Genomic DNA, 14046 nt, shown 5'->3' with positions numbered 1-14046 from the left:
CCACTGGAGCCCTGGTGGTGCAGTGGTTAAGATTCTGGCTGCTAGCCATAAGGTCGGCAGTTTGAATCCACCAGCCACCCCTTGGAAACCCTATGGAGCAGTTCTACTCTGTCCTAAAGAGTTGCTATGAGTTGGGATCAACTGGATGGCAAAGGGTTTGATTTTTGGTTTGTACTAGTCCACTGGAGACTAAAATTCACTCCTGAGAGGAAGAAGAAAATGTAAAGGAACAGAAAAACCAATAATATAATTCTGAGAAGTGTGACAAACTTCAGAAGGGAAAATGAGTAGTGTCTTAAAAGAGGAGATATTTAAAACAAATATATTTTCAGACAGTGGCTAGCTCTGAAATAAATGTGCCCCCCTCCAGTATATGGAACAAAACAGAGTTGGCCTTAAAACCAGAGCCTCTCCCTGTGCTTTCAGAGCAGAAGCATTTCCGCTGAAGATGAGATGACATCATGTACCAGATGAGAAACGAAGAGGCAGCGTGTGACTTACTTCAGTGTTTGAAGTACATATATAATTTGGAGATGCTAGAGGCTGGCCGGATGTGCATTCCTCAGACAACTGGAGTTTTGCTTGAACAGGTCATAGAAGCAGCAGCCCAGACATCCAGCTCAATAATGACCTATCAACACTACTACACAAATGTGTCAATAATTCCTATGTAGAACACCAAGAGATAGACTTCTTAGAAGCAAAATGCTCATTCTTGGGGGGTGGGGGGAGGTGGGTCTCTGGTTGATAAAAGATTGAGAGCCAGAGACTTCAAAAGGGAAGGAAAAGAATATATATATATACATACATACATATATATATATATATATAATCTCCTTGGAAACTCTGTGGGGCAGTTCTACTCTGTCCTATAGGGTCGCTATGAGTCGGAATTGACTCGACGGCAGTGGGTTAAGTATATTTATATATATATATATATATATATATGCACATACATATATAGATAAAAACACCACCACCAAAAAACCATCTGAAGCAATCTCTCTGGTCCTAGTTAACTTGGAACACTGAAAGCCATTCTAACTATACCCCCGCAGGTGGGAGGCACAATATGTTCTCCACATGAAACTACTCAGAAATGTGTCTGAAAATATCAACCTGCCTCCTGAGAAGTACTGCTGAGCACACAAAAAGACAGTATTTTTTTAAAAATTGTACCATCAATAATAATGACTGAACCAAGCCAATTAAGAAAACTAAGCCACATCACAGAGAAAAGCTTAATTTTTTTTCCTAGCAGATGTCGATTATTCCCAAGGATCTTCTACGTAAAAATCAGAAAGGCAAAGAATATATAAACAGAAGCTTGAGAGCAGTTTGATTTACCAGCCCTGGGGTCAACCAAGAGCAGTGTCGCAAGGAATGAGCCACAAATTTACTAAGACTCATTCTGCTGGCACACAGCCCTCAGATCTCTTTGCCACTAGTATCAATCTCTCTGAACCAGAGTGTTCTAATTTAGAAAATAAAGGCAGTTAAGTTAAAACATCTCTACATTTCTTTTTAGCGATAAACATGGTTCTCAGGTCTCAAATATGTATCCCTTGGCACCAAAACTTTGGTTGAAATTATGAAAAAAAAAGCCAAATCCTTCTTTAAAAGATCTTGGTCTCCTAGATAAACCAGCCATGGCCAAGAGGCATTTGAGATTTCTGACAGAGTGCCATCTCCCAATTCTATTTCCAAACGTGATTCTATCCATCTTGAAAAAGTAATGAATCCTGCTGGATTAGAATGTACATTATTTCAGCAGGAAAAGGTTAGCTTTACTGAGTATCATAATGACTATTAACTGTCCCAACAATGCCCTTTCAAGGCAATTTACCCCCTCAAGGAAATAAGAGAGATGGCCAAGTTACTTCTCTGCCATTAGGCCCCTTGGAGGACCTTGAAGTTTACTAGACTTGTTTACCTACACTACACAAAAGAAAGCTAATATACTCTACACTAGCGATTTGTTGCTGTTGTTAGTAGCTGTCAAGTCGATTCCAAACCACGGTGTCCCCATGTGTGCAGAGTAAAACTGCTCCATAGGGTTTTCAAGGGGAAACCCTGGTGGTGTAGTGGTTAAGTTCTACAGCTGTTAGCCAAAAGGTCAGCAGTTCAAATCTACCAGGTGCTCCTTGGAAACTCTATGGGGCAGTTCTACTCTGTCCTATACGGTCGCTATGAGTCAGAATTGATTCAATAGCAACTTTTTTTTTTTTTTTTTAACAGACCTTTCAGAAGTAGATCGCCAGGCCAGTCTTCTGAGGCCTCTCTGGGTGGGTTTGAACCACCAGTCTTTCAGCTAGCAGTCGAGTATTTAACCATTTGTGCACCCAGGGACTCCTCTATTTATATATCCTAAAAAGAAAATTCTCCCCTATTCTCTCCCCACAACTTCTGCTTACCTTGCCTTAAGCCTACCCCATCAACAACACTGATCCTCTGGAATAGTGCTTATTCTGGGTTACTTCACATTGCCAATGAAGTACACAAAATCAATAATGAGATATATTGAACTCCCTAGAAGGAACCTGCCTTCCTCTCTCTTTCGACAAAATCTTCTCAGATCCCCAAAACAAGGAGACTTTCTAAGAACCAAATGTTTATAAATTAATGCCTACTGCATATAAAACTCCAAAAAACTCAGTGCCGTCAAGTCGATTCCGACTCATAGCGACCCTATAGGACAGAGTATTATTACAAATAAACAGACTGGAATTTCACAGGAGGGAAAAGAAAAATGACCGAAGACAAATCTTAAAAAAGATGCAACGGATAGAAAACAGAAGTTCACTTCAATAAGAAAGCAAAGATACAAAGTAAACATGGTAAATACATATGTAGAAACTAACTAACTCTCTTTTGATGGGAAAGGGTGGAGAAGTGAGGTGCAATAGGGGAAATAAGCTAGCAGGGGGTTTCCTTTAGGAAACATCAGTTCAAACACTCCCTGAGACTGAATGGTGGGCTGGGTTTGGAACACATAAAAACAGATTCCCTGTGCCAAGCTATCAGGAAACAGCATACTTCCTGAAGTACACTTTTATCCTTGACCAAGAAAATACAGCCAGTAAAAGAAGAGTGGAGAAACAAACTGACAATGTTGGTCTTCTTGTTGCTTCCTTTGTGTCAAGTAAGCATAACCTAAAATTCTAGGAAAGAAAATGCCCAGCTAAACAACCACCTTCCCTTTCCTCAGTTCTACCTCTGGCCCAGTGTCACTGCTGTTGTTCACCTTTATAGGCTATAGTTTCCATCATCAAAGAAAAACAGGCTAATAAAAATATTTAACTGCTATCAGGTGGTGCATGTTTGAGCAAAGGTATTAATCAAATGAGTTTTACATCAGCCGAGAAGAGCCCACAGAAATTAACAAGCAAAACATGCTACTTTGATAGTCAAAGCTAACTTGTAAATACACATTACTAATATAATATCAGATACTGGATACTATAAAGTCTACTTTAATTACATTTTGACATTGGGCTTGAGTAGCCATAACAGAAATAAATAGTTAAGCAAAAATAATGACATTCTAACATCAAACCTTAGTTTTCTGGTAGAATCAACAAGACGGAAGAAAGGTGTCAAACCTCCCCCTGGAAAAGTCTCTCCTTCTAAAATATCAGCCAAATTGAGATCTGGTGAGGGTCTGACTACACGACATTCTCATCTATCTTTACAGTCGCAAATGTCAGTTTCTCACACAAAGTGACTTAAGTAGCGCTACTTTTCACTAGTGTGGAAGAACCAAAAGGAAAGAGATCAGCCTAGAAATGGCTTACGCTACATTTAAAAAAAAAAAAAAATTACCCTCAACAAGAACCCCTATCATTGGAGTTATATTACAGCAGAGTTGACTGGTGGGGCACTGCCAGGAAGAACAGTCATCTGAATGGACTGATGAGGCTGGCCCTGTGATAAAGGTCCCAGCAAAAATACTTCAATCCTGTGCCCTCTGGGGTTACCCTCCCCTTACCCTCAGCAGTCAACAAAAAAATTTGGGGAAAGAAGCTGTAAAATTACCTCCAAATCATTTGTGTTCATGATAAAATCATATAAGAGTGATAATAATTTCAATGTTCTGTTCTGAAGCAGAAAGAGCTGTAGTTTGTGATCGTCTAAAGTTTCACGTGTTCTTCTTCCTTGGGGGAGTCAAATGTGATTTTATCACACAGCTCTTATTTCAGGGGAGCAGTGCTCACCTTAGCACTCTAACCTTCTGGTGTAATTCCTCCACGAACTTCACATCGAGTCTCCAAAACAGAAACTCTTTACACCCTTCGTGGTAGTAAAAAGGGTGCTCAGTGATGGGATTTCAAAACTCTTGATGTACTACAGGAAGTTTAACAGTGAAACAGGCTCTCTGTAAGCCAGTGTGACAGATGGCTGCATTGTCAGCAGTGCCTCATCAGTGCTGACTTTAAGTGGTATCACTGTCCAAGTGATGAGATGAAGGAGAAAAGAAGGAAAGGGATAAATGCCCTTTATACGCATCAGAAACCTGAAACTAGATGACAAATTGCGTCACCTTTTATTAACAATCAAAGTGTAAGAACAAGCACGTGATGGTGGCCGCTGTAAACTGATATCCATTTATAGCTGCCTCCCCCAAATCCAAATATGGTACTTATCTCAATGGGAAAAGATGTTAAACATCCCTTAGAGCTTATGATTTGCTCTACCCTCTGTATTTCACTTGTTAGCGTCATAAAAGACCAGACCTGGCTTAATGGTTAAAAACAGTCTAGACAATGGCAGAGAAAAACTCTTCTAAATAACTTCTTCCTAATTTGAACGACAAAAGATTTTGAGCCCCCAAAGCTTACAAGTGGATTCTCTTAAACGATGTCAACCTGTCACCTGAACGCTGACATTTTGTATCTATTTTCAACACTAGGATTTTCAACTTTAGAATTTCAGAGTTTCACTAAAATTTAAGTGGAGCTCAGCTAAACATCTAAGAATAATAAATTGCTCTTACGATGGTTAAAACAAACACACACCTTGAGTTTCTACAAGGCTAGCCTTCTAGCTTATAACAATTTCAGAAATCATAAACCCAGACACAGTGCTGTCGAGTCGATTCCGACTCATAGCGACCCTGTAGGACAGAGTAGAACTGCCCCGTAGAGCTTCCAAGGAGCGCCTGGTAGATTCAAACTGCCGACCCTTTGGTTTGCTGCCGTAGCACTTAACCGCTACGCCACCAGAAATCATAGCCATCTTTTATTCCTGCCAACTTCCTAATTCCCTGGTGCCATCCAGATAGAGAGGCACTCTCCAATCACAAACAAAACCATTTATTAATAGTCTTTTTTGCATCAGAATCAAGTATCACGCCCTCTCCAAAAACATACCCTTGAAGAGAAAAATCATATTAAATTCACTAAGATCAAACCTAAGTGGGCACAGTTATACAACAAAAAACCCACACAATTATCCCATAATGTTTTCAGTTATGTTTAGGAACAAAATTTTTCTTTAAACACAGTTGAATAAAACTGTTTCAACATTTGCCAAAGAAGCAGAGAATGAAGGGTATATGAAACAAAAGTGAAAAAGGAATTTAAAACTATTTTTAACTTGGACATATTTACACCTTGACTTCACGTATGAATATAACAGAATCAAGGAGCTGTAGAGTCCACTAAAACCTAATCTTTGACCTTCTGGTGCAAACAAAGTAAGGAAAAAAAAAAATTTACCCAGTCTGTATTATTAACTGTTAGCCCTAGGGTCTGGCAGAGAATGTAAAAGCCTACAAAAAACACCAGATAGAAAAAAAAAAAAAAAAAAAATTTTTTTTTTTTTTTAGTAACACCTAAGGACTATATTTTTTTAAGGACTATCTAAAGTAAGATTATAGACATAAAAGGAGAAAAATGTATCAATAAAGACAAAAAAAAAATATTTCCTTGTTACTCTTAAATTTTTCCACCTGTTAAATACCTCCATGAGACAGAGGCTGAACCAAATTTTGGGGTGTAAGCTTACCGTCTTTAAATTAATATCATTTCTGACATCCATTCTATATTCCCTGGCTCTATTCTGACTTTTGAGTTAAGAATTTGCTTAATACAATGATTATAACTCAACCATAATGAGAAATGAAGTCCAGATACATGCCGCAACATGAACGAACCTTGAAAACCTTATGCTGTATGATCCTACTTATATGAAATATCTAGAATAGGCAGATGCATAGAAACCAAAGTCTATTAGTGGTTACCAGGGCAGAATAGAGGGGGGAGGAGGAGTCATTGTTTAGGAAGCACTGAGTATCTGTTAACGGTAATAGAAAATTTGGCAAACGATTCGGGTGATAAATTCTCGTAAAAAGACCAGACTTAATGGTCTGACTGAGACAAGAAGGTCCCCGGTGGTCATGGCTCCCAGACCTTCTCTTAGCCCAAGACAGGAACCATTCCCAAAGCCAACTCTTCAGACAGCGATTGGAGTGGACAATGGGATAGAAAAAGATGCTGATGAAGAACGAGCTTCTTGGATCAAGTAGACACTTTGAGACTATGTTGGCATCTCCTGTCTGGAGGGGAGATGAGTGAGCAGAGGGGGTCAGAAGCTGGCAGAATGGGTAGGAAAATGGAGAGTGGAGGGCAGGAGCAGGCTATCTCATTAGGGGGAGAGCAATTAGGAGTATATAGCAAGGTCTATATAAATTTTTGTATGAGGGACTGACTTGATTTGTAAACTTGCACTTAGAGCACAATAAAAATTAAAAAAAAAAGATTCGGGTGATGGTTCTACAACATAATTAATCACCGTCACTGAATCGCTCATGTGAAAAATGTTGAACTGGCAAATATTTTCTTACATACATATATATTTACAACTAAAAAAAAAAAGTTTGCTTAAGCACCATACACAATCACTCTTATTTCTGGGTTACTATTTTTTTTTTTTAATGGGGGTAAGGAGAGGTTTCAAATTAAGGACCTACTGTATTTTTTAAAAAACTGGCACTTTCACTTTATCCTTCAAGCTTAGAGTGCAACAAGAGATGCTGTGGCCCTCGAATGCTTTTTACAGGAAAGGCAAAAATCACTTCTCAAGAAAACTGCTGCTTATGAAGAAGATATTTGTGACTATGTATTTGCTCATCTGAGCTGGAATGTGAAAGGTGGAACCTTCTATTCAGCCAATTCAAAATGGCAAGGATGCAATCCTAGGCCTAAAAAATGTCAACATCTCTAAAACATTCAACATCTGGCAATCTCTCCTCCTCACAGTGCAAAGGCAACAGTCACTGTGGGACACCACACATTTCTGATGGAACCTCTAGAACAGATTGTGACTCAAAATCCCCACCACCACCACATTTTCCCTCCTACACACAGTCTGTTGCTTTTCTTGCAGGCTCCTCAATCCTCCCTCAATCTTCATTAGTTTCTAACTACTCTGAGCTCTCTATATTCCCTGGCTCCATTCTCCAAGTTCCAAATTTCTGATACATTTTAAGCTTTCTCCCAGTTCATTTCCTATTACGCAATATTCCTCCACAGCACTCAGAGCCTCCTCCACCTCTTCTAAGGCCTAATTCCCAACATCACTTCCCTCAGCCTCTACTGCAATGGAAAGAGTCTATTTCACCTTCCCCAACTGTTTTTAGGGTCTTTTGACCCTAATTTTCCACATTCCTGAGGCTCTCTTCAAAAATTCCCGTTCGTTTTCAAAGCTGGGCCGTCTAGAGATAGGAGTCACCAAAGGAAGATGTTTGACAAAGTGTGCGTGTGTGCGTATTTGTGTAAGGGGAGGACGAAGTGAGAAGGAATGACGCATGTGGGGGAGTCTCTGAGGAAAAAGCCGGGTCCGATAACTTCCACCACAAAAAAATTCACGATTCGCTAACTCCCCAGCAATCTAAAGCGTCTCATAACTCTTCAATATCTCTAAGTTCCATGGCTTCTCTTTCACACTGTTCATCCAATTAACCCCACAATCAAGTTGGATTCTACCTGTCTCTCACGCTAATTCTCTCTACTTGTCAGTGCTCCGTTTAGTTTCTCTACTCCCTTGGGTTCCCCTTGTTTCCTTCCTACACCTACCTTCAATCTCCATCCCCTCCTGAGTCCTCAACCCGGTCTTGTCGAAAACAGCCAACATCTTCCACACCTTCCTTTTTCTCGTTCTTTTTTTTTTTTTTCCTCATCCTTTTCACTCATCACTCCCAGTCCCCTGCCAGCTCAGAAACCCCTGCTATTTGAAAATCCAACCCTCTGCCTCTTACCGGTAACCCCTCGAACACCTCCAGCTACAGGTGCCCTGCCAGGTCTCGCTCTCCGTCCCATCGCACAGTCGTCATCAGCCCCCTGCCCACGCCCCGCCCTGCTTACCTGAGGACGAGGTGCAGGAAGAGACCCCGGAATCCACGGATGAAAATCCGATCGTCGACGGCCCAGAGGAGGCCGTCGCCATCTTGGTAGCCCCCCACCTCAGCGCCCTCGCTCCCTTTCAATCGAGCTCTTCCTCTTCTCGAAATCGAATCTTCCCACGTCTCTACACAGAACTCGCGTTCTGTGGGCCACCTCCCCGCCCCCGCCGGGGCCTCTCTCAGACACGTCGGGCCAGCTCCCGGACCAGCTCCGGGACCAGCTCAGGGCCGTACCATTCGGCGGGCATGGGTGGAGAACTCTCTTCTCGCACCCCCTTCGCAACTTTAACAGCTTTCCGCGGGGCTACTTTCCCCCTTCACAAGGGAGCAGGCTCAAGCCGGCTCCGGGGGCCCCGGGTTCGAACCAAACCACACCTAACGGGATAAGGAGGCGTGAGAACTCCGGGCGGAGCAAACGCCCCCTCCCCCTCCTCCGGCCACAGCCTGTTTATCGCCCAACCCCACGGCTCCACTCACGGCGTCCAGGGAAATCCGGGCACCGCGCATGCGCCCGATCTTCTTCTCAAGGTTCCATTCCACCCAGTGGGAGGTGACGGTCCGGATAGGAGTGGAGCCAATCGGGAGCCTGACTGCGGTCACGTGGTGCGGGTCCTTCAAGCCTTGACGAATCCAAGGGTGGAAGACTTAGGCGCCCTGGTCGGCTGACTAACCCTATGGTGGCTCGGTGGGTCAATTCAGATTCAACGCTTTGAAAGGATTGGGTTTAGGGTCCTGAACTCGGCCCTCTCAAATTAACAGCCCAGGAAAGAACTCCGGAGAAAAGGGCGTGTGTCAAGTCTGAGATATTAAACAGTCGAATGTTACAAAACATCACAAGCCACGAAGAATCCTTCCCGGCCCTTTTCCGGCTTTACTGCCCTGTTTATTAGTTAGCTTAATGTGCGTGCACGTCTTGCCTTAGGAATGACATTTGTAACACCTCCTATGTTTTTGTTTGCCTCAAGCACAATGATGGGCACAGTGACAAAGTTCAATAAATATTTGATAAATGAATGAAGTTCTGTCAAAACGGGCCACAGAAGGCCATTTTTGTTGTTGTTAGGTGCTGTCTAGCCGGTTCCAATTCATAGCGACCCTACGTACAACAAAACCAAACACTGCCCAGTCCTGTGCCATCCTCACAATCATTGTTATGCTTGATCCCATTGTTGTAGCCAGTGTGTCGATCCATCTCTGTGAGGGTATTCCTCTTTTTGGCTAACCTTCTACTTTACCAGGCATGATATCCTTCTCCAGGGAATGATCCATCCTGATAAAAAGTCCAAAGTGTGTGAGATGTAGTCTAGCCATCCTTGCTTCTAAGGAGCATTCTGGTTGTACCTCTTCCAAGACAGATTTGTTTATTCTTTTGGCAGTCCATAGTACATTCAATATTCTTCACCAACACCACAATTCAAAGGCATCAATTCTTCAGTCTTCCTTACTCACTGCTCAGCTTTTGCATGCGTATGAGGCTATTGAAAACACCACGGCTTGGGTGAGGTGCACCCTAGTATTCACAGTGACATCTTCCCTTTCTTTGCTAATGGAAGACCATTAGACCATATCAAAACCTTTGCGTGATCCAAACCCTTAGCCTCCAACTCTCCATTCTCTATGCTCCACAGGTCATAGAGATGAAACAGAGAAACTGCCCAATTTCCATCGTCTAGTCTTCGCACTAACCCACTCCACTAACCCACTCCAGTTTTAACAAAGTACCTTGGAGGTTCTGAACCCTGGTGGTGATTCAGAAACCTGTCTGAACAGATTGTAAACTACTGGACAGCAGGAACTGTTTGGTTTACTGTTGCATTTCCGGCTCCTCATCATGATTGTGTACATCGCAGGGGCTCAATAATTAATGGTTGAATGAATCAATGAAGATGAATGAGGAAAAAAAAAACACGTATAAGTTTTATAGCCCTCAAGATGGGGCCTAGTTATTCTATCCAGATATTCCGGGTTTTTGAAGGAATCTAGGACCCGAATGTCCATAGAATATCCCCTTCTATCTATCCTTCCCCTACTAGATCCAAGATTGTTTCCCTGCTGCCACCTGCTGGATTATTCTTCCTCTTTGGGGTATGAAAGTAGACAACTACTTCAAAGGATTGGATTGACATTGGTAACTTCACAGCAGTGGAATTGTGCAGTGTTGAAGTATTTTATGATGCCTAATTCTTTTTTTTTTTAATTCTATACCCTCCACCCAACTAAACAGTACAGGGACTGTGTGGGGGCACACTGCCTAGCTCAGGATTGGGCTCATAGTGGGTGTTCAATATTTATTGATTATCTCCGTTTCCATATAAAGCATGGAGTTGCTACCATTTCCTGAGTTATTTTAGCTATCAGCTGGTATAGAGGTAAAGCTGTTTCTGATTTAAAAATTGGAAAAAGACCAATAAAGCCCTAAGTTACCAGGGCAGGAGGTCAAACAAAGGGATCTGATCTGTCACTTGGATGAAGGGGTGAATTTGACTTCAGCCATCCTGAAAGAAGACACCCCTGTTTGGTGGCTTCTTAAGAGTCTTAGTTTCTGCTTTATGTACCAGAAAATGGTTACTATTAGATACCTACCACCTTGTATTATGTCAGTTTGTGTACCTATTTGTCTCCCTAATAGGACTATGAACCCTTCAGGACAAAGATGACGTCAATTTTAATATCTCAAACATCTGGAACAGAGTAGGTACCCAATACATACCTCCTGAATATATGAATGGATGAAGGCAAAATTCAAGAAGTGGAGCTAGGGGTATTTAAGAAGTAGGCATCTCACGCCCACCCCCAAACCTTGTCTCTGTCCCCACTCCCACTCCATCCCCAGGGTGCCCTCTGAGTCATAGAGGGCAGTAACATTCCTGGCATAGCAAAACTGGGGTGACGTGGCAGGGTGTGGATGCAGGGGCAGGGCAGGACAAGTTGGCTTGGTGCCCCCAAGGAAGTGAAAAAGGGAGTTCACCAATATATACTTTAGGAAAAGGCGCAATGTGGTGGCCACAAAATATGGCCAGGAAGACATACACACAAACACACAGCTTTAGAAAAGCTTCCTTTATGTCTTAGTACAGTTCCTAAAGTCAGAATGGAATGGCTGGTGGCTGGCAAAAGCAACACAGAGGCAAGAATAAGAGCACAGGTACTAATTCATTCCATTTGTAATATGCTAATTCCATCATTCAATGTACATTATTTAGCCACAACTGCCCCAGGCAGTATGAAAGTTCCTGGTATAAGAGATGAAGATAAAGTCCCTGCCCTTAAAAAGATCATAAACTAATAAAGGAGACAGACACCCAAATCGTTACAACAAAAGGTCTCATCATGGAGTTATGTACAAGTGCTATGGTTTGACAACTACATTTTCAGGATGAAAAATGGGAACAGAAGTAGACACAGAATTCTGAAAATGTCACAAAATAAATTGAAACTATTCCAGAGACTCCAGGAGGCATGATCGCCATAGTTATGGGAACTGTGCCTGGAACGAGAGGAATGGATGTGAGGAAAGACTTGACTGCCCTATGTTGTTGCCGTCGAGTCGGTTTCGACTCATAGCGACCCTATGCACAACAGAACAAAACACTGCCCGGTCCTGCGCCATTCTCACAATCGTTGTTACGTTGCAGCCACTGTGTCAGTCCACCTCGTTGAGGGTCTTCCTCTTTTCCGCTGACCCCGTACTTTACCAAGTATGATGTCCTTCTTTAGGGACTGATCCCTCCTGACAACACATCCAAAGTATGTAAGACGCAGTCTCACCATCCATGCTTCTAATAAGCATTCTGGTTGTACTTCTTCCAAGACAGACTTGTTCATTCTTTTGGCAGTCCACGGTATAGTCAACATTCTTCACCAACACCGCAATTCAAAGGCATCAATTTTTCTTTGGTCTTCCTTATTCATTGGTTCAGCTTACACATGTATATGATGAGATTGAAAATACCATGGCTTGGGTCAGGCGCACCTTAGTCTTCAGGGTGACACCTTTGCTTTTCAACATTTTAAAGAGGTCCTTTGCAGCAGATTTACGCAATGCAATGCGTCTTTTGATTTCTTGACTACTGCTTCCATGGCTGTTGATTGTGGATCCAAGTAAAATGAAATCCTTGACAACTTCGATCTTTTCTCCCTTTATTATGATGTTGCTCATTGGTCCAGTTGTGAGGATTTTTGTTTTCTTTATGTTGAGGTGCAATCCATACTGAACGGTGTGGTCTTTGATCTTCATTAGTAAGTGCTTCAAGTCCTCTTCACTTTCAGCAAGCAAGGTTGTATCATCTGCATAACACAGGTTGTTAATGAGTCTTCCTCCAAACCTGATGACCTGTTCTTCATTTAGTCCAGCTTCTCGGATTATTTGCTCAGCATACAGATTGAATAGGTATGGTGAAAGAATACAACCCTGATGCACCCTTTCTTGACTTTAAACCAATCAGTATCCCCTTATTCTGTCTGAACAACTGCCTCTTGATCTATGTATGTAAAGGTTCCTCATGAGCACAATTAAGTGTTCTGGAATTCCCATTCTTCTCAATGTTATCCATAATCTATTATGACCCACACAGTCGAATGCCTTTTTATAGTCAATAAAACACACGTAAACATCCTTCTGGTATTCTCTGCTTTCAGCCAGGATCCATCTGACATCAGCAATGATATCCCTGGTTCCACGTCCTCTTCTGAAATCAGCCTGAATTTCTGGCAGTCCCCTGTGGATATACTGCTGCAGCCGTTTTTGAATGATCTTCAGTAAAATTCTGCTTGCGTGTAATGTTAATGATATTGTTCTATAATTTCCACATTTGGTTGGATCGCCTTTCTTGGGAACAGGCATAAATATGGATCTCTTCCAGTCAGTTGGCCAGGAAGTTGTCTTCCATATTTCTTGGCATAGACGAGTGAACACCTCCAGTGCTTCATCTGTTTGTTGAAACATCTCAATTGATATTCCACCAATTCCTGGAGCCCTGTTTTTCGCCAATGCCTTCACAGCAACTTGGACTTCTTCCTTCAGTACTCCTGACTCCCCTATAGAGTAAGAATGTTTCCAGGTAGACAAGAAAGGACAGGAATTTTTTTAAATAATTTTTATTGTGTTTTAAGTGAAAGTTTACAAATCAAGTCAGTCTGTCATATAAAAATTTATACACCTTTCTGTACACTCCTAATTACTCTCTGCCTAATGAGACAGCACACTTCTTCCCTCCACCGTCTGTCTTCGTGTCCGTTCGGGCAGCTTCTGGCCCCCTCTGCCCTCTCATCTCCTCTCCAGACAGGAGATACCAACACGGTCTCATGTGTAGGACAGGGATTCTAAGAAGAAGAAGCTTGGAGGTATAACAGAGAATTGGGTTCAAGGGAGTGATGCTGGATATACATGGAGATGTGGCAGAAGTGAGATTAAAAAAGCAAGGAGAGGGTAAGTTAGGAAGGCTCTTGAATGGCACATTAATAGTAGTGATCATCTACTAAACATCTACCATGTGCGGACTAAAATTGTGCTAATCAGTTAATAAGTATACTTTTTAATCTTCACAACAGCCTTAAAAGGTATTATTAGCCCCATTTTACAGATGAGGAAATGAGATTCAAAGAGGTAAGGTCACACAGCTGGAAGACCTTAAAGCTCACATTCG

The 14046-nt window shown here is 42.0% G+C and overlaps 1 protein-coding gene across 7 annotated transcripts in view; it reads right to left on the bottom strand.

Moving 5' to 3' along the window:
• PIP5K1A (phosphatidylinositol-4-phosphate 5-kinase type 1 alpha) overlaps nucleotides 1–8900 on the bottom strand; it is a 53318-nt gene extending 44418 nt beyond the window's left edge. For 2 of the 7 annotated variants that reach the window (XM_064282567.1, XM_010589446.3), the window contains exon 1: nucleotides 8364–8895. In XM_064282567.1, the coding sequence (XP_064138637.1) occupies nucleotides 8364–8445 (82 nt within the window). In that variant the 5' untranslated portion in view covers nucleotides 8446–8895. Of the gene's footprint in view, nucleotides 1–8363 lie in introns of all 7 variants that reach the window. The other 5 variants (XM_064282568.1, XM_023547325.2, XM_023547329.2 and 2 more) reach the window with 4 other exon arrangements.
• Between the last annotated feature and the right edge of the window lie 5146 nt (nucleotides 8901–14046).

Source organism: Loxodonta africana, chromosome 3 (genome assembly GCF_030014295.1).
Source record: "Loxodonta africana isolate mLoxAfr1 chromosome 3, mLoxAfr1.hap2, whole genome shotgun sequence".
Lineage (NCBI taxonomy): Eukaryota > Metazoa > Chordata > Mammalia > Proboscidea > Elephantidae > Loxodonta > Loxodonta africana.
Note: the sequence above shows the minus strand (reverse complement) of the source record. Positions and strands in the feature narration are given on the sequence as shown.